At 29.2% G+C, this 26,664-nt stretch overlaps 5 protein-coding genes across 5 annotated transcripts; 3 read left to right on the forward strand and 2 right to left on the reverse strand.

The window, feature by feature from the left end:
- Positions 1-697: 697 nt before the first annotated feature.
- Positions 698-2,498, reverse strand: LOC135129370 (zinc finger protein 626-like). Its single transcript, XM_064056520.1, has 2 exons — positions 2,311-2,498; positions 698-2,260 (listed from the first exon to the last, which is right to left on the reverse strand). Exon 2 carries the CDS (start codon positions 2,240-2,242, stop codon positions 806-808), a length of 1,437 nt encoding a protein of 478 aa, XP_063912590.1. The 5' UTR covers positions 2,243-2,260; positions 2,311-2,498; the 3' UTR covers positions 698-805.
- A 9,709-nt stretch (positions 2,499-12,207) lies between these two features.
- On the forward strand, positions 12,208-12,735 carry LOC135129694 (tubulin-specific chaperone A). Its single transcript, XM_064056944.1, has one exon. The coding sequence runs from the start codon at positions 12,394-12,396 to the stop codon at positions 12,733-12,735; it is 342 nt and encodes a 113-aa protein (XP_063913014.1). The 5' UTR covers positions 12,208-12,393.
- Positions 12,736-12,759: 24 nt separating this feature from the next.
- LOC135129692 (programmed cell death protein 7-like) lies at positions 12,760-14,012 on the forward strand. The gene is made up of 2 exons (XM_064056942.1): positions 12,760-13,513; positions 13,578-14,012. Exons 1-2 carry the CDS (start codon positions 12,760-12,762, stop codon positions 13,943-13,945), a joined length of 1,122 nt encoding a protein of 373 aa, XP_063913012.1. The 3' UTR covers positions 13,946-14,012.
- On the reverse strand, positions 13,957-15,314 carry LOC135129693 (mortality factor 4-like protein 1). The gene is made up of 3 exons (XM_064056943.1): positions 15,103-15,314; positions 14,937-15,054; positions 13,957-14,832 (listed from the first exon to the last, which is right to left on the reverse strand). The coding sequence occupies exons 1-3, from the start codon at positions 15,128-15,130 to the stop codon at positions 14,010-14,012; spliced, it is 969 nt and encodes a 322-aa protein (XP_063913013.1). The 5' UTR covers positions 15,131-15,314; the 3' UTR covers positions 13,957-14,009.
- A 9,256-nt stretch (positions 15,315-24,570) lies between these two features.
- Positions 24,571-25,973, forward strand: LOC135129372 (INO80 complex subunit B). Its single transcript, XM_064056521.1, has 3 exons — positions 24,571-24,669; positions 24,716-25,098; positions 25,156-25,973. Exons 1-3 carry the CDS (start codon positions 24,666-24,668, stop codon positions 25,549-25,551), a joined length of 783 nt encoding a protein of 260 aa, XP_063912591.1. The 5' UTR covers positions 24,571-24,665; the 3' UTR covers positions 25,552-25,973.
- Positions 25,974-26,664: the final 691 nt, after the last annotated feature.

Genomic DNA, 26,664 nt, shown 5'->3' on the forward strand with positions numbered 1-26,664 from the left:
GAAAAATCGAGAATTTGAAAAATTGCAGAATTGTTGCGTTTTGTCGATTTTTCAATTTTTCGATTTTTAATTATTATTGCATGTTTTAATGTTTCGGTGTTACAGTTGTTCGATTCTGCAAAATTTTATTTTGGTTAAAATTGGAAATCAAGAACTTGAAAACTTCAAAATTGAAAAATTGCAAAATTGTTCCGTTTTTCGTTTTTTTTTTTCCAATTTTTCAATTACCGATTTTGCAGTTTTATTTTTAATTTATCCATGTTTTTACAATTTTTCAATTTTTCGGTGCCTCGATTTTCATTTTGAAATTTTTGGATTTTGGATTTTAAAATTTTTGTATTCTTCATTGTTTCAATGATACAATTTTCCGATTTTCCAATATTTCAGTTTGGATAAATTTGTTCTTTTGCTGAAAAATAAAAAAACACGAAATTGAAAAATTAAAAAACTAAAAGTTTAAAACTCAAAAAATTGTAAAATCGGAGAACTAACAAAGCAAAAAAAATGCTCCCACACAATAATAAATATAAAATCATATCGAAAGTGAATACACACGATGAATGTTTGAATTTGGCGCCAGTTTGAGTGAGTTTTGTTGTGATTGGTTGGCACGCGTGCGGAAATTAATGTATGCTGTGTTACCTATATTCATATTAGTGTATTGTGGGTTGCCTAATTTTCGTATTAGAATAATATATAACATTTTTCCTACTTTTATTTAACTTTTTCCATAAATTACACAATCAAACAAACCCTGGTGTTGCAGCAAAAACTTTTTATCACAAGTTGAAACCAAATTTCGTTATCACTGCACGTCTTCTTTCTGAAAACAATTCTCTGAAGCCTGTTTCTCGTGTACCTTGAGATGCCCCGTCAAAATACTCTTCCATTTGAACTTCTTCGGACAATGCTCACACTTAAACCACCGAACTTCCTCCTCTGGCAGATGCTTGGCAAAAACGTGACTCTTCAAGTGCGACTTCTGCTTAAACTTGGCAACGCACTGCTCACATTGATGCCAGTTTATCTGATCTTCCGGCGTATGCTTCACCATAACGTGATAATCCAAACACCTCTTGTTTTTAAACCTAGACGTGCAAAACTCGCACTTCACCCCCTTGAAACCAGCTTTAGCCCCACAAGATTTCATGTGTCGCCGCAACCCTTGCTTAATTTTAAACTTCGAAGGACAAAACTCGCAGTAAAACCACTGGACCTCGTTCTCCGGCAAGTGCTTCAGTTTAACGTGGGTGTTTAGGTTATTTTTGAACTTGAATCTCTGGGAGCAGTGCTCGCACTGGTACCACTGGATTTCGTCTTCGGGTAAATGCTTGGCGATTATGTGGCCGGTCAAGCAGGATTTTTGCCTGAATTTGGCCGAGCAGTGGTCGCATTGCAACCACGAAATCTGGTCTTCAGGTAAATGGTTCATGAAGATGTGTTTCCGCAAAGATCTTTTCTTCTTGAATTTGGCGGTGCAGTGGTCGCATTGCAACCACTGAACTTTGTCTTCGGGCAAATGCCGCGCTGTCGTGTGACTGTTCAGAGACCTTTTGTCTTTGAATCTAGACGGACAGTGCACGCATTGGAACCACCGGATTTCGTCTTCTGGCAGATGTTTGGCGATAACGTGTTCTTTCAAAGATTGTTTGTAATTGAATCTGGCCGGGCAGTGTTCACATTGGAACCATTGCGTCTCTTCTGGGGTGAGGTGTTGGTACTTGATGTGTCTCGCTAGATATTTTTTAAGCTTGAATTTAGACGAACAGTGTTTGCAATAGGCCCATTCTATTTGATCATCCGACAGGTGTTTTATTACGACGTGGTCTTTTAATATTTGTTTTGACGATGTCATAAACCCACACTGTTCGCACTGAAGGTACGGTAAGTCACCATGAACGCATTTAATGTGTGCGATTAGATCCTCGCTGAGTACAAATTTAGAAGAACAGTAGATACACTGGAAAAATCGCTTTTCCGGGTGTTTTTCTGAAGTGCACTTATCGAAAGTCCGGTGACGAAACAAAATGAGATGAGAGTAGGTTTGAAAATGGCATTTTCTACACTTCTTGACTTGTTGTTTAGGTTCTTCACAGTGTGTTCCATGTTGTCGTAGGTACACTAGGTTATACGTTTGGAAATTTGGACATTCTCTACAAATGAAACTTTCAATGGTATTTGTACATTCGAATAGGCCACCGAAAATGGTTTCTGTTTTAATGGATTCGATCTGAGAGTTCATTTCTTCTTAATCTTATAACTGCAAAAAGTGAGGTTAGGGTGCTGACGTATGACTGAAATATTACGTACTTTTTAATAAATGTTGTAAATATGACTTCAACTGCAGTATTTTAACGAATGTGGGTTTACTTTTTACTCAAATAGTGATCAAAGCGCAAAAAACTGCAATTTCAAAATTTGCATTGACGTACATATGCAACCAACTATACAACATTCTCTTAAGGTGATTTTGCCTTTGGATGTTGATTTTTACACATATTTACGTTTAAGGCGCATGGGCTAAGATAGATTTTACCAGACTGCAGGTATTTCTTTGTTTGTTTTTTTAATTAGCTAAAATATATTTTATTTTCAGAGTTATACCATAGATTAATATAGATGCGGCATACAGGCTGATTTTGCAAAACCACCCTTATTGACATTGGAGTCCTCAACCGCCAAAGGCAAGCGCCAAATTTAAATAGTCGATGTCAATAAAAAAAGCTTGTTTCACTACAACTCGTCGCCTGAGAACTTGTTTGATCTACAGACCAGAGCGCGCTCAAGCCAATGTCGACTCTAAGCGTTCAGAAGCGATTTGGTTGGTTTGGACTATAATTTCTGCGGGAAATAGTTGTTTGGTCGGTTTTTATAACCACTAAGTGAATATTTTTGGTACATATTTAGATGATTTTACATATTTTAATTTTAACCAAAATAAAATTTTGCAGAATCGAACAACTGTAACACCGAAACATTAAAACATGCAAGAATAATTAAAAATCGAGAAATTGAAAAAATCAACAAAAATATAAATAAATAATTTTGCAATTTTGCAGTTTTTAATTCTTTATTTTCCCGATGTTTCATTTTTTAATTATTGAATAAAAGGACAAATTTATTCAAACCGAAATTTTGAAAAATTTAAAAATCTAAAAATTATAAAATTGAAAAATCAAAAAAATTAAACATTGAGAAGGCAAAGAATTGAAAAAATAAAGAAAAATTGAGAATCAAAAATTGAAAAATGAAACTTGAAATATCGAACAATTTCAAAATTGAAAAATTGAAAAATGAAAAAAATGAGAAATTAAACAAGTAGATAATTGAAAAAAACAATTAAAAGATGGAAAAATTGTAATATAGAAACCTGAAAATCTTAATTAATTAAAAATCGAGAAATTGAAAAATCGACAAAACGAAGAAATTCTGTTGTTTTTCGAAATAAAATTTTTCAAGTTCTCGATTTTTAATTTTTCATTTTCTCGATTTTTCATTTTTTAATTGTTCAACAAAGGACAAATTTATTCTAACTGTACTTTTGATAAACCGGAAAATTGTATCACTGAAATATCAAAAAACAAAATAATTAAAAATCGAGAAATTGAAAAAATCAACCAAAAGAAATAATTTTGCAATTTTGCAGTTTTTCGATATGAAATTTTTCAAATTCTCAATTTTTAATTCCATATTTTCCCGATTTTTCATTTTTTAATTGTTCAACAAAAGGAAAAATGTATTCAAATCGAAATTTTGAAAAATTTAAAAATCAGAAAATTATAACATTGAAACGTCTAAAAATTATAAAATTGAAAAATAAAAAAATGTAAACATTGAGAAGTCGAAGAATTGAAAAAATAAAGAAAAATTGAGAATCAAAAACTGAAAAATGAAACTTGAAATATCGAAAAATTTTAAAATTGAAAAATCGAAAAATGAAAAAAATGACAAATTAAACAAGTGGATAATTGAAAAATCAATTGAAAAATGGAAAAATTGTAATATAGAAACCTGAAAACCCTGATTAATTAAAAATCGAGAAATTGAAAAATCGACAAAACGAAGCAATTTTGCAATTTTTCGATATAAAATTTTTCAAATTCTCGATTTTTAATTTTTCATTTTCTCGATTTTTCATTTTTTAATTGTCCAACAAAGGACAAATTTATTCAAACTGAACTTTTGATAAACTGGAAATTTGTAACGCTGAAACATCAAAAAACAAAATAATTGAAAAAATTAACAAAAAGAAACAATTTTGCAGATTATCGATATATAAAATTTTTCAAATTTTCAATTTTTAATTCCATATTTTCCCGATTTTTCATTTTTTAATTATTCAACAAAAGGGCAAATTTATTCAAATCGAAATTTTGAAAAATTTACAAATCAGAGAATTGTAACATTGAAACGTCTAAAAATTATAAAATTGAAAAATCAAAAAATTTAAACATTGAGAAGTTGAAGAATTGAAAAAATAAAGAAAAATTGAGAATCAAAAATTGAAAAATGAACCTTGTAACATCGAAAAATTTTAAAATTGAAAAATCGAAAAATGAATAAAATGAGAAATTAAACAAGTGGATAATTGAAAAAACAATTGAAAAATGGAAAAATTGTAATATAGAAACCTGAAAACCCTTATTAGTTAAAAATCGAGAAATTGAAAAATTAAAAAAACGAAAACCAAAAATTTCTATAAATTAAATAATCAAAAATACAAAAATTTTTAATTTCAAAATCCAAGGATTTTAAAATGAAACTTGAAATACCGAAAAATTGAAAAATTGAGAAATTGAATCGGTTAATTGAAAAATCGAAAAATTGTAACACTGAAACATCAAAAAAGAAAACAATTAAAAATCGAGAAATTGAAAAATCGACAAAACGAAGCAATTCTGCAATCTTTAGATTTAAAATTTTTCAAATTCTCAATTTTTAATTCTTTATTTTCCCGATTTTTCATTTTTTAATTATTCAACAAAAGGGCAAATTTATTCAAACCGAAATTTTGAAAAATTTAAAAATCAGAAAATTGTAACATTGAAACGCCTAAAAATTATAAAATTGAAAAATCAAACATTGAGAAATCAAAGAATTGAAAGAATAATGAAAAATTGAGAATCAAAAATTGAAAAATGAAAAATTTTAAAATTGAAAAATCGAAAAATGAATAAAATGAGAAATTAAACAAGTGGGTAATTGAAAAAACAATTGGAAAATGGAAAAATTGTAATATGGAAACCTGAAAATCCTTATTAATTAAAAATCGAGAAATTGAAGAATTAAAAAAACGAAAAACAAAAATTTCTATAAATTAAATAATCAAAAATACAAAAATTTTTAATTTCAAAATCCAAGGATTTTAAAATGAAACTTGAAATACCGAAAAATTGAAAAATTGAGAAATTGAATTGGTTAATTGAAAAATCGAAAAATTGAAACATCAAAAAAGAAAACAATTAAAAATTGAGAAACTGAAAAATCGACAAAACGAAGCAATTCTGCAGTTTTTCGATATAAATTTTTAAATCCTCAATTTTTAATTCCATATTTTCCTGATTTTTCATTTTTTAATTGTTCAACAAATGGAAAAATTTATTCAAATCAAAATTTTAAAAAATTTAAAAATCAGAAAATTATAACATTGAAACGTCTAAAAATTATAAAATTGAAAAATCAAAAAATGTAAACATTGAGAAGTCGAAGAATTGAAAAAATAAAAAAAAATTGAGAATCAAAAACTGAAAAATGAAACTTGAAATATCGAAAAATTTTAAAATTGAAAAATCGAAAAATGAAAAAAAATGAGAAATTAAACAAGTGGATAATTTGAAAAAACAATTGAAAAATGGAAAAATTGTAATATAGAAACCTGAAAACCCTGATTAATTAAAAATCGAGAAATTGAAAAATCGACAAAACGAAGCAATTCTGCAATTTTTCGATGTAAGATTTTTCAGATTCTCGATTTTTAATTTTTCATTTTCACGATTTTTCATTTTTTAATTGTTCAACAAAGGACAAATTTATTCAAACTGAACTTTTGATAAACTGGAAATTTGTAACGCTGAAACATCAAAAAACAAAATAATTGAAAAAATTAACAAAAAGAAACAATTTTGCAGATTTTCGATATAAAATTTTTCAAATTTTCAATTTTTAATTCCATATTTTCCCGATTTTTCATTTTTTAATTATTCAACAAAAGGACAAATTTATTCAAACCGAAATTTTGAAAAATTTTAAAATCAGAAAATTGTAACACTGAAACGTCTAAAAATTATAAAATTGAAAAATCAAAAAATGTAAACACTGAGAAGTCGAAGAATTGAAAAAGTAAAGAAAAATTGAGAATCAAAAATTGAAAAATGAAACTTAAAATATCGAAAAATTGAAAAATGAAAAAAATGATAAATTAAACAAGTAGATAATTGAAAAAACAATGGGAAAATGGAAAAATTGTAACATAGAAATCTGAAAACCCTGATTAATTAAAAATCGAGAAATGGAAAAATCGACAAAACGAAGCAATTCTGCAATTTTTCGACATAAAATTTTTCAAATTCTCGATTTTTATTTCTTCATTTTCTTGATTTGTCATTTTTTAATTGTTCAACAAAAGGACAAATTTATTCAAACCGAAATTTTGACTTGAATTGAAAAATGAAAAAATTGAGAAATCGAAGAATTAAAAAAATAAAGAAAACTTGAAAAAACCGAAAAAATGAGACTTAAAAACTGAAAAAGGAAACTTAAAATATCGAAAAATTTAAAAATTGAAAAATCGAAAAATGAAAAAATTGAGAAATTGACCATTGTTAAACAAGATAATTGAAAACCTGATTAATTAAAAATCGAGATAGTGAAAAATCGAAAAAAGAAAAACAAAAACTTCTATAAATTAAACAATCAAAGATACAAAAAAAAAAATAGTTTCAAAATCTAAAAATTTTAAAATGAAAACCGGAAAAGTATAAAATTAAGACATTGTAAAAACGAAACATAGAAAAATTAAAAAATTGGAACATCGAAAAAACGAAACACTGAAAACCCCAATAATTTAAAAACTGACATATCGAAGAATTCAAAAAATAAAGAAACTCAAAATCGAATAATTAAAAGGTTAAAACAATTGAAAAATCGAAAACTTGTAATATTGAAACCTGAAAACCCTGATTAATTAAAAATCGAGAAAGTGAAAAATTGAAAAAACGAAAAACAAAAACTTCTATAAATTAAACAAATTAAACAAATCGAGAAAGTGAAAAATTGAAAAAACGAAAAACAAAAACTTCTGTAAATTAAACAATCAAAAATACAAAAAAACATGAATTTCAAAATTGTAAAAAAGAAACATGGAAAAATTCAAAAATTTTAACATCGAAAAGACGAAACACTGAAAAACCGAAAAATTTAAAAACCGAGAAAATTTCAAAAAATACAGAACCTGAAAAATTGGGTAATTATAAAAGCCTAATAATAATTAATTGAAAAAAGTGAAAAAGTAAACATCGGGAAATTTAAAAATGAAACAATTACAAAATTCTAAATTTGAAAACAAATAAAAACGTAAAATCGAAAATTTGTAACATTGAAACCCGAAAAAGTAAAAACGAAATACAGAAAAATCAAAAAATTAACAATTAAAAAAAAACAAAAATTTAAAAATCTCGAATTGAAACTAAAAAAAATCGAAGAAACGATCAACTTGGAATTACATAATTGGAAGTACTTTATTTTTAATTTTTCATTTTTTCGTTTTTCAACAAAAGGACAAACTTATTAAAAGTGAAATTTTAAAAAATCGGAAAATTGTAAAACTGAAAAACTGAAAAATCGAAAAAGAAACACTGAAAAACCCAACAATTTAAAAATTGAGAAATCGAAGAACTGCAAAAATAAAGAATCTCAAAATCGAATAATTAAGAGGTCACCAATTGTAAAAAAATTGTAACCTTGAAATATCGAAAAATTTAAAAATTGAAAAATGAAAAAATTGAGAAATTGAACAATGAGATAATTGAAAAAACAATTGAAAAATCGAAAAATTGTAATATTGAAACCTGAAAACCCTGATTAATTAAAAATCGAGAAAGTGAAAAATTGAAAAAAACGAAAAACAAAAACTTCTATAAATTAAACAATCAAAAATACAAAAAAAAATATTTCAAAATTCAAAAATTTTAAAATGAAAACCGGAAAACTAAAAAATTAAGAAATTGTAAAAACGAAACACTGATAAATCGAAAAATTTTAAAGTTGAGAAATCGAAGAATTGAAAAATATAGAAACTGGGAAATCAGAAAATGGAAAAGTCAAAAATTGAATAATAAAAACCCTAATAATTATTTGAAAAAGTGAAAAATTAAAAATCGGCAAATTTTAGAAATGAAACAATTACAAAATTTTAAATTTGAAAAAAAAATTAAAAAGGAAAATTGAAATTCAAAAATTGAAAACTAAACTTGAAATATCGAAAAATTGAAAAAATTCGCAAACTGAAAATTGGGTAACGAAAAAAACAATAAAAAATGGAACAACTGAGAAAAAGATAGAAACTGTAAAATCGAAAATTTGTAACACTGAAACCTGAAAAAGTGATACATTAAAAATTTAGGAATTGAAAAATCGGAAAAAGGAAAAATTGTTAAAAGGTGGAAAATAGAAAAATTAAAAAGCAAATTAGAAAATCGAAAAATTAAAATATCTGCAAATTAAAAAATACAAAAATTTTACTGAAAAATGCAACAATTTCATAATGAAAATCGAAAAACTAAAAAATGGAGAAATCGAAACACGGAAACATGGAAAAATCAAAAATTAAAAACTGAAAAATGGAGAAAGAACCACTGAAAAACCCAACACAATTTAAAAATTGAGATATCGAAGAATTGAAAAAATAAAGAAACTCAAAATCGAATAATTAAAAGGTTAAAACAATTGAAAAATCGAAAACTTATAATATTGAAACCTGAAAATCCTGAATAATTAAAAATCGAGACATTTTTTAAAAATTCTATTAATCAAACAATCAAAAATACAAAAAAAAAATATTTTCAAAATTCAAAAATTTTAAAATGAAAACCGGAAAACTAAAAATTAAGAAATTGTAAAAAAGAAACATGGAAAAATTGAAAAATTGTAACATCGAAAAGACGAAACACTGAAAAACCGAAAAATTAAAAAACTGAGAAATCCAAGATTTGAAAAAATACAGAAACTGAAAAATCGGGTAATTATAATAATTAAAAATCAAAACAATTAAAAATCGAGAAATTGAAAAATCGGCAAAAAGAAACAATTCTGCAATTTTTCGATACAAAATTTTTCAAATTCTCGATTTTTATTTCCTCATTTTCCCGATTTGTCATTTTTTAATTGTTCAACAAAAGGACAAATTTATTCAAACCGAAATTTTGAATTGAATTAAAAAATGAAAAAATTGAGAAATCGAACAATTGAAAAATGAAACTTAAAATATAGAAAAATTGAAAAATCGAAAAATGAAAAAATTGAGAAATTGAACAATGGGATAATTGAAAAATCGAAATATGTATTGTAATATTGAAACCTGAAAACCGTGATTAATTAAAAATCGAGAAAGTGAAACACTGAAAAAACGAAAAACAAAAACTTCTATAAATTAAACGATCAAATTACAAAAAAAAAATTTCAAAATTCAAAAATTTTAAAATGAAAACCGGAAAAAAAATTGTAACATCGAAAAAACGAAACACTGAAAAACCGAAAAATTTAAAAGTTGAGAAATCGAAGAAACTGAAAAATCGGAAAATGGAAGAGCCAAAAATTGAATAATAAAAACCCTAATAATAATTTGAAAAAAGTGAAAAATTAAAAATCGACAAATTTAAAAATGAAATAACTACAAAATTATAAATTTGAAAAAAAAAAAATTAAAAATGGAAAAACTGAAGAAACGAAAAATTGAAAATCAAAAATTGAAAAAACCAAACTTGAAATTTCGAAAAATTGAAAAACCAAACTTGAAATATCGAAAAATTTTAAAAATTAGCAAACTGAAAATTAGGTAACGAAAAAACAATTAAAAAATGGAACAACAGAGAAAACGATTGAAACTGTAAAATCGCAAATTTGTAACATTGAAACCTGAAAAAGTGATAAATTAAAAATCTAGGAATTAAAAAATCGAAAAACCGGAAAATTGTAAAATTCAACACATAGAAAATCGAAAAATTAAAAAGCAAATTAGAAAATCGAAAAATTAAAATATCTACTAATTAAAAAATCGAAAATTCAAAAATTTTACTGAAAAATGCAACAATTTCATAATGAAAATCGAAAAACGAAAAAATGGAGAAATCGAAACACGGAAAAATCGAAAAATTATCAATTAAAAAAACCAAAAATATAAAAATCTCGAATTGAGAAATCAAAAAATCGAAGAAACAAAATAATTTGAAATTACCTACTTGGACTTACTTTGTTTTTAACAGATTTATTCAAACTGAAATTTAAAAAAATCAAAAAATTGGAAAATTGTACACTGAAAAATTGAAAAATCAAAAAATTAAAAACTAAAAAATCGAAAAAGAAACGCTGAAAAACTGAACAATTTAAAAATTGAGATATCGAAAAATAAAGAAACTCAAAATCGAATAATTAAAAGGTTAAAACAACTGAAAAATCGAAGAAAAGTTGTAATATTGAAATCTGAAAACCCTGATTAATTAAAAATCGAGAAAGTGAAAAATCGAAAAAACGAAAGACAAAAACTTGTATAAATTAAACAATCAAAAATACAAAAAAAAAAATTCAAAATTCAAAAATTTTAAAATGAAAACCGGAAAACTAAAAAATTAAGAAATTGTAAAAAAGAAACATGGTAAAATTGAAAAATTGTAACATCGAAAAGACGAAACACTGAAAAACCGAAAAATTTAAAAACCGAGAAATCGAAGATTTCAAAAAATACAGAACTAAAAAATCGGGTAATTGAAAAACCAAGAATTGTACCCTTGAAAAAAAATCCTAAAATAATTATTTGAAAAAAAGTGAAAAATTAAAATTCGGGAAATTTAAAAATGAAAGAATTACAAAATTGTAAGTTTGAAAAAATAAATAAATAAAAAGGTAAATCGAAAATTTGTAAAATTGAAAATTGAGAAATTGAGAAATCGAAAAAACAAAAAATTGTAAAAAGATGGAAAATCGCAAAATTAAAATATCTATAAATTAAAAAATCGAAACATACAAAAATTTTACTGATAAAATAAAAATCATAATGAAAATCGAAAAACGAAAAAATCGAGAAATCAAAAAATGTGAAAACGAAACACGGAAAAACCGAAAAATTAACAATTAAAAAATACAAAAATTTAAAAATCTCGAACTGAGAAAATAAAAAATCGAAGAAACGAAACAACTTGGAATTACATACTTGGAAGTACTTTATTTTTAATTTTTTATTTTCTCAATTTTTCAACAAAAGGACAAATTTATTAAAAGTGAAATTTTAAAAAATCGAAAAAAGAAACACTGAAAAACCCAACAATTTAAAAATTGAGATATCGAAGAATTGCAAAAACAAAGAAACTCAAAATCGAATAATTAAGAGGTCAACAATTGGAAAAGAAAAAATTGTAACCCTAAAAATGAAAAAACCGAAAATTTAAAAAACAGAAAAATCAAACAATTGCAAAATTGAAAATCAAAAATAGAAAAAACGAAACTTGAAACACCGAGAAATTTAAAAATTGAGAAATTGTCAAATGTAAAAATTATAACATTGAAACCTGAAAAAACTGACGAAATAAAAATCGAGAAACTGAAAAATCGACAACGAAAAATTAAAAAATGCAAGAACTCCAAAATAAAAATCGAAAAACTGAGAAATCCTAAAATCGAAAAGCTAATAATAATAAATGGATGCGAATTAAAAAAAAAATGCTCAGACCACACAAACGAAAGCAATAATATTCGACTTTAGGCCAGTTTGAATTTAGCGCCAACACACTGTGTTGTGATTGGTCGGCATGCTACTAACACGATAGCACGGTCACGACAGTGAGAAATGCACATTTGGAGTAATACTTTCAAAATTGTGGTCGCTGTGGAAATATAAAAACCTTTAACTCGAATTTCCCGAAGTGAAGCCAATTTTTCATAAACGTTTCTGGTAATTTTGATGACGTTAAGTTGGTTGCCTGATCACAAATGACAGTATTGACAGTGGTGACATTTGTGATTCAGTTTTTTTCACCACTTCAATCAATTTGGGTTGGGTAGTGACTCAGTGCCACAAGTTCGAAACTTAATTAATTTCAGCCGGTGAATAGTCCGCAAATGATTATTCATCAAGACATCGCTTAATAACCTAAAAAAACAAACAAATCCGCTCAAGTTGTTGTTATGGCAGACCCCCGCATAAAAGTCTTGAGAATAAAAACAGGTGTTGTGAGAAGAATCGCCAAGGAAAAAGTGACTTACGAAAAAGAAGCCGACCAGCAGCGAAACCGGATAGAGAAACTGAAAGCAGAAGGTAAAGATGAGTACGACATCAAAAAGCAAGAGGAAGTCCTGCAGGAGTCTCTAATGATGGTCCCAGACTGCCAACGTCGCCTTGTTTCCGCTTTCGACGATCTAAAGAAAATTCTAAGCACCGAAGAAGATTTAAAAGAATCCGAAGAATACCAAGCCGCTTTAAAAGTGCTAGAGGAAGCCAAACCTCAATTGCCTAAAAGTGACTCTTAGTGTTTCGTTATTATTTTTACCGCAATGGAGCACTTCGGGGAAGGCCCCAGACATAGTTATCTCGATCCTAGACTTTATAATGTAGTTAGTGTGCAAGGCAATTCAAATTCCGTCAAAATCGACCAAGACCAAGACCGGCAAATAATCGACAAGTGGCTCATGGACAAAGGTAAATTCCAACTAAATTCGTACTTTCCGGTTCGAAAATTCCGATGTGACGTGACAATCAGCGGCGCTAAGCAGATGCTGAAAAACTGTCTCGAAATTATCGAGAAGCTGAGTCAGACGCAGGAAGAACTCAGGAACAACGTCGACACGATGTCTTCGCATGAATGGAAACAAAAAACCCTGGATATTGGTAGTTTGAAGGATGAGTTTGATAAATCGTTGGTGGTTTTTGAGGATAACACGGTGTTGAAGAGCTTGAAAGGGGTTATTGTGAAGCGGTGTAAGAAGCGCAGTAATCGTAGAAAGAGCAAAAAGATACGACAACAAGTGCGCCAGACGAAGAAGGAACAACAAGCGAAAATTCACAAGAGTATCGACGGGTGGTTGGAGAGCAAAAAGGAGGAGGCGGAGCGCGTGAAAATGGAAGAGAAAATGAAGAAGGACGCGGATTGTGTTTTATATGAAGTTACTAAGAAGAAATCAGAGGCTAGAAAGCAGTTGTCATTGATATCCGCTCTGGTGAAGTTGAGGAGCGTCAGGGACAACATGGCCACTCAAAGGGGGGAAAGGCCCTCATTGGAGGACCGAAAAGCGTTCGGATTGGTCACTGGTATGCCCCACTTTTAATTTGTTTGTTTTTTTTATTTATTTTTTTGTTTTTGTTTGTTTGACAGAAAAACTCATCCGCATGTGGGAGAACTCTTACCAAAACTACTGCAAAGAAGAGCAATGTCTCAAGGTCATGCTCGAACACAACGCCACTGAAGACACGAAAGCCGCCATCACCGCCAAGCAAACCCGGGTTGTAGACAGCTGGGAAAACTTGATTTTTGGTCCAAAAAATGACGCCACTACTAATAATTCTACTTATTGGGCTCTGACCAGCGCCGATCGGGACCTAGAATCGTTCATCGCCATTCGGAAAAGTTGGGACACGTTCCTAACGACCCCAAGTCAGTCCGGTTCTGCCATACCCATCGGGTGGATCACCCCACCACTCACCCCCAACGAAAGTTGGACGCCCTACTTAAAAGCTGATTAATTATTCCCTGATTGATTTTGTAATGCGTTTTTAATAAATCACTTTACTATAAAAAGAACAAAAGTCAGAGTGCCTTGCGATGGTACTCTGGAGAAGCGTTACCATAGTCCTGTAAACTAAACAACTGCGCACTATTCTTAACAAGGTATTTTAGAAAATCTTGAATATTTTGTAATAGTAGTTGAATACTGCGTTCGTCTAGAGGCGTATACGCCAACATAGCCCCCAATTTAACAAAAAGCCGCAGCAAATGCGTAGCGCCGTAGATCTCCGACATCGGTTTGTCTACCTGGTTTTGAAGAATGTCGGCGTACTGCGGCCTCTCGAACTTGTACAGCAACTGCGTCCCCAACATGACGTTAAAATACTCCTTGATCCCCTTCACAATCTCAATAGTCGCGGATTCTTTACTCGAATTGTTTGATTTAATAGATTTCTTGTAAGCCAGGTAGTTGTCCAAAATCTGGTCAACCGTCACTTTCGCCGGTAAATTCGCCAGTTTCCTTTGTCTCGTAATGACGTCCCAGTCGTCCACCAGCCACGGTTTCAACTCATCAGGAATCTTAACCTTGATTTCCACTTTATTCAAAAATTGTTCTTCCGACTCAACTGACGGGTCCAAGCGCCCTCTTTTCTTCCTAGGAACATCGGAGCTCGAATCTGGCCCGCTTGACGGCGTGCTCACTTGTTTGTTTTTAATGCCTTTTGTCAGTTCGTTGTTGGGGGTACTCGAGCGAGAATCAATCTCTTTCGTCGCTTCCGTTTTCTTCTTGGCTTTTTTTGTTTTACTGGGTTGTGTGGAGTGGGCTTTTTGCACCTCCTTCTGCTTCGCCACGTTCGCTTCGTTGTACTTGAGGACGCGGCTTTCTGGGACCCACTCGTCCCAGCTGAAACGTACGTCTTTGATTGTACATGAAAGAAAAGTCACGAAAGCGGGTGTTTTTTCAGTTAAGGAATACTCGAGTCGTTTTTTCGGGGATTTATTACTTACTTTTTGTTCCAGCCGGCGTAATGAATGAAATATTTTATTTGCTTGTCCTTGGTTATTGTCGACTTTAAACATTTGGCTTCGTATATTAGGGGGCCGTGGAAACACAGCACCTTTTCGCCTGGAGACAAAAGTCAATACGTTTTTTTAATGTCGTTAAATAGCTTACCTTCAGCAAATTTAAACTTTGGGGGCATTTTGGCAATAACTGACTCCTATTTAAATACTAGTTTGAATTAAATAGATCCACTTTTCGGCAACAACTCTACGAGTTTGACACATGACAATTGACAATTCGGGAAGTGACTAAAGTCGATTTTTCAACTTTGCGTTTTTTACATTTAAGAACAATATTCTTTATTGTATTAATTTCAAAACAAAAAAATTGTTCATTCCGAGTAGAAACTTTACAGCTTAAACTCAACTAACATCTAAAAATAAACGATTTTCAAATGAAGAGTAGTGTAACCAGAGAACATAGAGAAGCGTCATAGTTTAAATGAGTCTGTGGTTTAAATTAAGTGACGGTTGGGGCACAGTAGATGTTGGGGCCTCCTTAACTTATGTTGGCAACAGTGTTTGTTTCTAACTAGGAATAAAATTAACTAGATAAAATGTCATAATATTTAACGGAAACGATTTGATTTATAAGGCATGATCCGTGATATACAAATGTTCCGTTTTAAAAATATTTTAAGTGTTGTGAAAAGAAGTCTACACATATTAAAAGAAAGAGGCAAAATGTAAGCCCGCCCGCCCACCCTATCTCGATTGTAAAGAATTTTTTGTTCGCCGTGAGCCAAGAGGGTGGAGCTTAACTGCAAAATTCTTATTTCTTTGCAAGAAATTAAACACATGTTTTTGAGTATCGTGTTGTTAAAAAAATACTGTGTTTTAATTTCTCCTAGAGAAATAATGATTTTACTACAAAAATTTACCATTTTAGACATGTTTTAAGTTTGTTGTTGTCGAAATAAGTCTACACATATTAAGAAAAAAAAGGCAAAATATAAGCCCCGCCCACCCACCCTATCTCAATTGTGATGATTTTTTTATTATTCGTCGTGAGCCAAGAAGGCGGAGCTTAACTGCAAGATCCATATTTGTTTACAAGAATTTACCATTTTAAACATGTTTTAAGTTTCTTATTCTGAAAATATGACTACGTATATTAAGAAAAAAGGCAAAATATACACATCCTAAACGGTTTCGACCGTTTCGACCATAATTTCTGCTGTTTCAACTTTCGAATTCTCAGTTTTTCGAAAGTTTAGTTTGGGGACTTTTCAGTTTAGTCCTATTTATTTTTCAATTTTTGGATTTTACAATTTCTCAATTTTTCAATTTCTCGGTTTTCAGTTTTTCCTTCAATTTTACGATTTTTAAATATTTCGATTTGTCAATTTTTGACTTTTATAAACTCTTTATTTGTCGATTGATTGATTTTTCAGGTTTTTTGGTATTTCAATTTTTCTATTTTTTCAGGTTTCGATTTTTCAATTTCATTTTTTTTTATTTTTCTATTTCGATTTCTCTGAAATGTCCATATTTCAGTTTTGGGATTTTTCAGTTAATTATTATTCAATTTTTCGATCTTACGATTTTGCAGGTTTTTGATTTTTCAATTTTTCGATTGTTTTTAGATTTCGATATTTCGACTTCACTTTTTGGATTTTCCTATTGCTCAATTTTTCGACTTTTTAGGTTCTCAGTTTTTGGATATTTCAGTTTTCGGATTTTTCAGGTTTTCGATTTTTTTTTTCATTTTTCAGTTTATCGGTATTTCAGTTTTGGGATTTTTCAATATTTTGATTCTTCGATTTTTCGATTTTTGGCTTCTGGAGTTTTCGATGTGTCGATTTTTTTACTTTTTCGATTTTTCAATTTTTCGATTGCTTAATCTTTCAATTTTTCGACTTCCCGGTTTTAGATTTTCTGTTTTCAATTGTCGTTTTAAATTTTTCGATTTTTCATTGTTTTGATTTCCCGATTTAGTTCCCATTTTTAGTTTTTCTTTCGTTTTTCAGTTTTTCGACATTTCTGTTTTGGGATTTTTCAATATTTCGATTCTTCGACTTTTCGATTTTTGATTCCTGCATTTTTCGATGTGTGGATTATTTTACTTTTTTGATTTTTTACAATTTTTCGATTTTAAATTTTAGATTTTTTAATTTTTAAAATTTTAGATTTTTCGATTTCTCGATTTTTCAGTTCAGTTGAGTACTCCTATTTATTTTTCAATTCTTGGATTTTACAATTTCTCAATTTTTCAACTTCTCGATTTTCAGTTTTTCTCTTCAATTTTACGATATTTAAATATTTCGATTTTTCAATTTTTGACTTTTATAAACTCTTTATTTTTCGATTGATTGATTTTTCAGATTTTTTGGTTTTTCAATTTTTCTATTTTTTCAAATTTCGATTTTTCAACTTCACTTTTTTGATTTTTCGATTTCTCAGTTTTTCAATTTTTTAATTTCTCAGTTTTTGGACATTTCAGTTTTGGGATTTTTCAGTTTACTTATTATTCAATTTTTCGATCTTACGATTTAACGGGTTTTTGAGTTTTCAATTTTTCGATTTTTTTGAGGTTTCGATATTTCGACTTCACTTTTTAGATTTTTGGATTTCTCGATTTTTCATTTTTCATGATATTTCCGTTTTTCATGATTTCGAATTTTTCAAATGTTTCGATTTCTTAATCTTTTGATTTTTCGACTTCCCGGTTTTAAATTTTCTGTGTTTCAATTGCCATTTTGTCGAATTTTCGATTTTTTAATTTTTCAAATTTGACTTTCATAAACTCCCAATTTTTCGATTGTTCAATTAATCGATGTTTTGATTTTCCCATTTCTCGACCTTCGAGTGTTTCGATTTTCCTGTTCTTCAGTTCTTTAATTTTTTGACTTTTCAGGTTTTTGATTTATCAATTTTTCGATTTTTTAAGGTTTCTATTTTTCGACTTCACTTTTTTGATTTTTCGATTTTTCAGTTTTTAGATATTTCAGTTTTAGGATTTTTCAATATTTCAATTCTTCGGCTTTTTATTTTTGACTTCTGGATTTTTCGATGTGTCTACCTTTTTACTTTTTCGATTTTTCAATTTTTGGATTTTTAAATTTTAGATTTTTCAATCTTTTGATATTTTAATTTTTGCAATATTTCTTAATCTTTCGATTTTTCGACTTCCTGGTTTTAGATGTTCTGTTTTTCAATTTTTCGATTTGTTAATTTTTCATTCCCGATTTATTGAGATTTGATTGTTCAGGTTTTCGATTTATCAGTTTTTCAATTTTTTATTTTGGCCTATTTCGGTGTATCAGTTTTTCCAGTTTGTCAGTTTTTCGTTTTTTGATTTTTCCGCATTTTCAATTTTTCAACTTTAACTTTTTGTTTGTCGATTTCTCTATTTTTCAATTTTTCGACTTCATCACTTTTCGATTTCTCGTTCTTTGGATCTTTCAATCTCTCAATTTTTTAATTTTTTGAATTTTTAAGTTTTTTGATTTCTCGATTTAGAGATTTGGATTTTTCAATATTTTAATTGTCAATTTCTCAATTTATAAATTGTTCAATTTTTAACTTTTCGATTTTTCGATTTTGACCTATTTCGTTTTCTCAATTGTTCGACTTTTCGACTCCAACCATTTCTTGATCTTTTAATTTTTCGATTTCTCGATTTTTCGTTATTCGGTTTTTAAATTTTAGATTCTTGAATTTTACATTTTTTCGATTTTCTGATGTTTAATTTTTCGATTTTCAGTTCTTCGATATTTCGATTTTTCAATGTTTCAGTTTTACGATTTTTTAAGGTTTCGATTTTTCGATTATTAGATTTCTCGATTTTTCAATTTTTGGCTTCTATAAACTCTTTATTTGTCGATTTTTCAATTAATTGATTTTTCAGATTTTTTGGTTTTTCAATTTTTCAATTTTTTCAGGTTTCGATGTTTCAACTTCACTTTTTTGATTTTTCAATTTCTCAATTTTTCAATTTTTTAATTTCTCAGTTTTTGGACATTTCAATTTACTTATTATTCAATTTTTCGATCTTACGATTTTGCAGGTGTTTGATTTTTCAATTTTTCGATTTTTTTAAGGTTTCGATATTTCGGCTTCACTTTATTGATTTTTCGATTTCTCAATTTTTTGCTTCTTTAGGTTGTCAGTTTTTGGATATTTCAGTTTTGCGATTTTTCAGTTTTTCGATATTTCAGTTTTGGGATTTTTCAATATTTCTGTTCTTCGACTTTTCCATTTTTGACTTCTGGATTTTTCGATGTGTCGACTTTTTAGTTTTTCGATTTTTAAATTTTAGATTTCTCAATTTTTTGGTATTTTAATTTTTCAATATTTAAGATTTTTAGATTTCTCGATTTTTCATTTCAGCTCTTCCATATTTCAATTTTTCAAAATGTTTCGATTTCTTAATCTTTCGATTTTTCGACTTCCCGGTTTTAGATTTTCTGTTTTTCAATTGTCGTTTTTTCAATTTTTCGATTTTTAAATTTCAGATTTTTCAGTTTTTTGATATTTTAATTTTTTAATATTTAAAATTTTAGATTTTTCGATTTCTCGATTTTTCATTTCAATTTTTCGATATTTCAGTTTGTCAAGTTTTCGAATTTTTTAAATGTTTTTATTTCTTAATCAATCGATTTTTCGACTTCTCAGTTTTAGATTTTCTATTTTTCAATTGTCGTTTTTTCAAATTTTCGATTTTTCAATTTTTCAAATTTGACATTTATAAACTGTCAATTTTTCGATTTTTCAATTAATCGATGTTTTGATTTTCCCATTTCTTGACTTTCGAGGATTTCGATATTCCTGTTCTTCAATTCTTTAATTTTTCGATTTTTCATTTTTTAGTTTTTTTAAGGTTTTGATTTTTCGACTTCACTTTTTGGATTTTTCGATTGCTCAATTTTTCGACATTTTAGGTTCTCAGTTTTTGGATTTTTCAGGTTTTCCATTTTTCAGTTTTTCTTTCATTTTTCAATTTTTGGATATCTCAGTTTCCGGATTTTTCAATATTTAGATTCTTCGAGTTTTCGATTTTTGACTCCTGGATTTTTCGATGTGTCGATTTTTTTACTTTTTCGATTTTTCAATTTTTCGATTTTTAAATTTTATCGACAAATTGAGAAATCGAAAAGTCGAAAACTGGAAGTCGAATAATAGAAAATTTGAAAAATTAAAAAATGGAAAAACGATAACACGAAAATTCAAAACATTTAATTGAAAAACTGAAAAATCGAACCACTAAAAAGTAAAAAAATTGAGAAATGGGATAATAAAATAATCGATTAATTGAGAAATTAGGAAATCGTAAAATAGAACATTTAGAAACGTTATAAACTGAAAAATTGAAAAATCCTGAAATGCAAAAGTTGTCAAAATTAAAATATGTATTGAAAAATTGAGAAATCTAAAAATCCAAAAATTTGAAAAATTTTAAAAGTAGTAAAACCGGGGTGTCAAAAAATCAAAACATTAAAAAATTGTAAAAACGAAAAATTGAAACATCAAAAAACTGAAAAATCGATAAATCGAAATGTCTAAAATTAAAAAATTGAAAAATTAAAGTAGCGAAATATTGAATAATGGAAAAATTGAAAAATCGAGGAATTGATGATTCAAAAAATCGAAAAATGGAAATTTCAAAAATTTAAAATTTGTAAAATTGAAAAAAAGAAAACCGAGAAATCGAAAATTCGAAATTGAAACAATCGAAAAAATGAAAAATCGGGAATTTGAAAAATTGTAACATCAAAAAAATGGAAAATCGAATAACCGAATAGCCGAAAACTAGAAAAATCGAAAATTTTAGAAATCGAAATAGGTCAAAACTGAAAAAATAGAAAAATTGAAGAATCGAAAAATCAAGAAACTGATCAAGTAAAACATTGAAACACCGAAAAATTTATTTTAAAAATCGAAAAATTGAAAAATCTAGAACCAAGAAGTTGAAATATCGAAAGATCAAGAAATTGAAACAAAATCTAAAATTTAATGTTCGAAAAATTGAAAAACAGAAAAATCAAAGAACTGAAAAATCGAAAAATAGAGAAACCGAAAAATGTAGTCTTCATAATGGAAAATTAAAATTTGGAAAAATTGAAAATTGAAAAATCGACAAATCAAAACAAAAAATTGAAAAATCTAAAATTTTAAAATTCAAAAACTAAAAAAACGAAAAAATAAAAAACTGAGAAATCGAAAAGTCAAAAAATTGAAAAACTGAAGAATCGAAATATTGAAAAAGTATCGAAACTAAAACACCGAAAAATTGAGAAATCGAAAAGTCTAAAAATGGAAGTCCAATAATAATAATAATAGAAAATTTGAAAAATCGAAAATGGAAAAACGAAAACCTGAAAATTCGAAAACTTGAATTGAAAAACTGAAAAATCGAAGCACTGAAAAGTCAAAAAATTGAGAAATGGGAAAATCAAAAAATCGATTAGATTTTTGACTCCTGGATTTTTCATTTCAGTTTTTCGATATTTCAATTTTTCAAGTTTTCGCATTTTCCAAATATTTCGATTTCTTAATCTTTTAATTTTTCGACTTTCCGGTTTTAGATTTTCTGTTTTTCAATTGTCATTTTGTCAAATTTTCGAATTTTTAATTTTTCAAATTTGACTTTCATAGACTCTCAATTTTTAAATTTTTCAATTAATCGATGTTTTGATTTTCCCATTTCTTGACCTTCGAGTGTTTCGATTTTCCTGTTCTTCAATTCTTTAATTTTTTGATTTTTCAGGTTTTTGATTTTTCAATTTTTCGATTTTCTAAGGTTTCTATTTTGCGACTTCACTTTTTTGATTTTTCGATTTTTCAGTTTTAGGATTTTTCAATATTTCAATTCTTTGGCTCTTCTATTTTTGATTTCTGGATTTTTCGATGTGTCTACCTTTTTACTTTTTCGATTTTTCAATTCTTGGATTTTTAAATTTTAGATTTTTCAATCTTTTGATATTTGAATTAATTTAATATTTATTAATCTTTCGATTTTTCGACTTCCTGGTTTTAGATGTTCTGTTTTTCAATTTTTCGATTTGTTAATTTTTCATTTCCGATTTATCGAAATTTGATTGTTCAGGTTTTCGATTTATCAGTTTTTCAATTTTTTATTCTGGCCTATTTCGGTTTTTCAGTTTTTCCAGTTTTCCATTTTTTCGTTTTTTTGATTTTTCCGCTTTTCCAATTTTTCAACTTTTAACTTTTTTTTATCGATTTCTCTATTTTTCGATTTTTCGACTTCATCACTTTTCGATTTCTCGTTCTTTTGATCTTTCAATCTCTCAATTTTTCAATTTTTCGAATTTTTAAGTTTTTTGATTTCTCAATTAATCGAGATTTTGATTTTTCGATATTTTGATTGTCAATTTTTCAATTTATAAATTGTTCAATTTTTAACTTTTCGATTTTGGCCTATTTCGGTTTCTCAATTGTTCGACTTTTCGACTCCACGATTTCTTGATCTTTTGATTTTTCGATTTCTCGGTTTTTCGATTTTCCAGTTTTTCAATGTTTTGATTTTTCAGTTATCCGATTTTTTAAATTTGGGAGTTTCTATTTCTGGATTTTCCGTTCTTCGGTTTTTAAATTTTAGATTTTTGAATTTTACATTTTTTCGATTTTCAGTTCTTCGATATTTCGATTTTTCAGTGTTTCAGTTTTACGATTTTTTAAGGTTTCGATTTTTCGATTATTTCAATTCTTCATTTTTTTTCTCACTGTTACTAACATACAAAACGCGAGAGTTCTAACTTAACATTTTTACGTCACAACTGATTTTTGGAAAATTAGCAGCAATTTGCAGCTAAAATTAAACAAAATTATAAATGCGAAATGAATTTTCCCGCAAGATAATTAAAAAATCATAATTACGTTATTTGTGTCTATTTAAACTTTAAAGTCAAAAACATAGTACGCACTCTACTTTTGTCACTTCTATGGACAGATGTTAATCAAATTATTAACAAATTTCTTTACAAAAGTTTAACAATTTCGATGCACATAACCTTAAAAAAGCAATCAACCAATGACACAAGACACAAGTGATGTCCATTCTCTATTTGATTCTTAGGGATTTTTAGGGATATTTAGTAAAATTAACCTTGATAGATTGGTACAATTATACAAAATAACAATTTATCTGTTTTCTCACCAACGGTTTAACAGATTTTCCAAAGATTGTATTAAGACAATAATTTTGTCAATAAATAACAGTATTAAGAGTGGTCACCAGAAAGAAGAGGGGGCGGGTGGGTGGGCCTATTGCTTGTCTATAAAAGACTCACTAGGAAAAACTTAAACTTAGCCCCGCCCACCCACCCGTTCTCTCAGTTTTTTCTTCTGAAATAAGAAATAAATCTTATAACAAATAACACAACAAAAAAGTCACCATTACAGCCCAATTTCTATTAGTTACCACTCCCACTCTACAGAAGAACATATAACTAACCCCGCCCACCCACCCGCCTCCATTTCGGTGATTAATTTTAACTGCTCTGAATGAAACGTGGATCTTATACAGAAAGAAAATTAGTCGCTAAAATGAGAAGAGGGGGGGTGGGCGGGGCTAGTACTCGCAACGATAAGACTGATTTTTGCAGATGACATACCTCTACGAAAATAGAGGGTGGGTGGGTGGGGCTCATGGTAGAAGGAGACATGGTATAGGCATCCGATGTACCAATTTAAAAATGGTCTGCGCATCCATTTGTGACGTTAGGTGGCATCAACGACCTTATGACTCTTGTGAGCTTCGCTAGGGAAGTCTAGGGAATTTCAGCTTGAGTTGTCATTGCTGTGTCCAATACGTCAATTAGTTGTTGGATAACGAATTGTATTTTAAATTTCGCGCTAATTTCACCCCACTTGACGTCACACCAGATGCGTATGCCTATACCATGTCTTCTTCTACCATGGGTGGGGCTAGTACTTGCAACGATAAGACTGAACAATATTAAGAGCAGTAACTGGAATGAAATGGGCGGGGCTATTGCTTGCCCATAAAAGACTCTTTTGGCAAAAAATTAAACTTAGCCCCGCCCACCCACCCGTTCTCTCAGTTTTTTCTTCTGAAATAAGAAATAAATCTGATACTAAATAATACAACAAAAAAGTCACCATTACAGCTCAATTTTTATTAGCTCCCACTTCCACTCTACAGAAGAACATATAACTAACCCCACCCACCCACACACCTCCATTTTTGTAATTAATTTTAACTGCTCTGAATGAAACGTGGATCTTATACAGAAAGAAAATTAGTCGCTAAAATAAGAAGAGGGGGGTGGGCGGGGCTAGTATACTTGCAACGATAAAACTGATTTTTGCAGATGACATACCTCTAAGAAAATAGAGGGTGGGTGGGTGGTACTAGTACTTGCAACGATAAGACTGAACAATATTAAGAGTCGTAACTGGAATGAACAGACTATTTAGAATAAAGTTAAACTTATAGTGTATCGAAACCAACCACAAAAATTGTCACTAAAAACCATATATCTAATAGTAGTATTAGATATAATATGCTAAGAACATTTAAAAATTCATACAAAAAGGGTGGTTTTGCAAAATCAGCCTGTATGTCGCACCTATATTAATCTATGGTGTAACTTTAGCCACGGCATATTTACTAACCTCACAATTCGAAACCGATTTATTAAATAATCGAATTGACGAGAGTCGCTCCATTCATTCTATTTTCATCTAAAAATGGGTCAGTAGCAAAAATTCCGCACTTCGTGTCTAATTTTTCCTTCCAGAGCTCCAAGACTCGAAAAAGTCGAAGAAAAACAAGTCAAAAAAAGTACGACCGTCTCTGCCGGAAGACGACACCTCCAACGATCTCCTCATAATCGACGAGTCCAACAACAAGAACAAATCGCCTATAAACAGACCCCCGTCGATCCCCTCGACCTCCACCAAAAAACGCAAGAAACGCGACAGCGCCTCCAGCGACGAAGAACGCTGGCTCACGGCCATCGAGTCCGGCAAACTCGAAGACGTCGACGACGAACTGAAAAAAATCAAACCCAAAGACCCGGCGCTGATGACTGCGAGACAAAGAGCCATGTACGACCGAGGCGTGGACGGAAATCCGTCGGTCACGACCCCCACGCTCATGTCTTTACCCACTGGATACAAGGTTTTTTTTAAAATATAAACCCGTCATTTTGTAGTTTTATTATTGTTGTTGTCGTAGGAGAAAGTAATGACTGCTGAGGCCATCCAGAAAGCGGCGATTAAGTCGCAAAAGAGGAAACAACTAGCCGACGAGAAGCGCGAGAAAGATAAGAAAAAAACTATGGAGAGGTTGTTGAAGAAGCAGGAGTCGAAGGCTGCCAAGTCGTCGAAGATTAAGGTTGCGAAAACCAACGTGCCTACGATTTTTTACAGACAGAATGCCAGCGGGGTGGTAATGTCGTTCCCGGCGGGGATGGAGTGGCCTTTGGGTGGTGTGGGGCCGAAGGAGGCGCCGAAGCCGGTGCCGTGTGTCATGGGGTGCGGCAGCTTAAAGAAGTACGTTTGCTCGCAGACAAATGTGCCTTTGTGCAGTTTGGCTTGCTACAAAAAAAACATCGCCAGTAGGATTTTGTAATGAATTCATTAACTGTTGGTACAAGCAGTGAGTATAGAGTTAAAAGAGAGGCAACCTTATGGACAAGTGCGGGGCTAATGCTCCGTCTTACCCCTCACTTCACTTCATCCATAAACGTAATAGTGGATAGTGGCTCTCCCTCCTTTTTTCTTGTGAACTACGTTAACAGTAGTCTGGACGAACACCAACTCATCAGACTTGTGGCCAGTGCGATTACGTTAAAGCAAAATAGCCCATCCCCAAATGAACGGTGGACTGGTGAAAGGTTTTTGTCAAAATTTAACCAAATTTCAGCTTTTCTTTAATTATTATTGTTATGATAAGCACATGTTGACAACATGCCAGTAAATCCCAATTTTTGGAGGATGCCTGGTGTATGCGTTTAAATTCATCCTTTATTTAAATAAAAAAATGAACGGCCATTATAGTAGATATAGTTATTATGATATTTTTATTATTTTTCAGTTTTTCGACCGTTTTATATTTCGATTTCTCAATTTTTCAACTTCTCGATATTGTAATTTTTCATTTTTAAAATTCTAGATTTTTCGATTTCTCGAGTTCTCAGTTCTATATTTTAATTTTTTTATTTTCCCAATTTTTAAATTTTCGATTTTTCAATTTTTGAGATCCCGAATTATCAATTTTTCCATTTTTAACTTTTCGATTTGTCGATTTTGGCCTATTTCGGTTTCTCAATTTTTCGATTTTTCGACTTGTCGACTTTTCGACTCCTCGATTTCTCCATCTTTTGATTTTTCGATTTCTCGATGTCTCAGTTTTTGAATTTTTCGATGTTTCGATTTGTCGGTTTTTGATTTTTACTTTTCGATTTTTCGGTTTTTCTGTGTTTAGATTTTTATATTATTCGATTTTTCAGTTTTCCAATTTTTTTTAGTTTTCGAGTTTTGATTTCTCGATGTGTTGATTTTTATATTTTAGATTTTTCAATTTTTATTTTTTTTTATTTTTTGATTTTTAGATTTCTCCATTTTTCAATTTTACGATATTTTAATTTTTCAATGTTTTAAATTTTAGGCTTTTCGATTTTTCAGTTCTTCAATATTTTTTAATTTTTCAAATTTTGACGTTTCAGAATTTTCAGATTTCCGA

Source organism: Zophobas morio, unplaced genomic scaffold (genome assembly GCF_036711695.1).
Source record: "Zophobas morio isolate AGI-343-1 ecotype UQ-CSIRO unplaced genomic scaffold, CSIRO_AGI_Zmor_V1 ptg000016l, whole genome shotgun sequence".
In the NCBI taxonomy this organism is placed as follows: Eukaryota; Metazoa; Arthropoda; class Insecta; order Coleoptera; family Tenebrionidae; genus Zophobas; species Zophobas morio.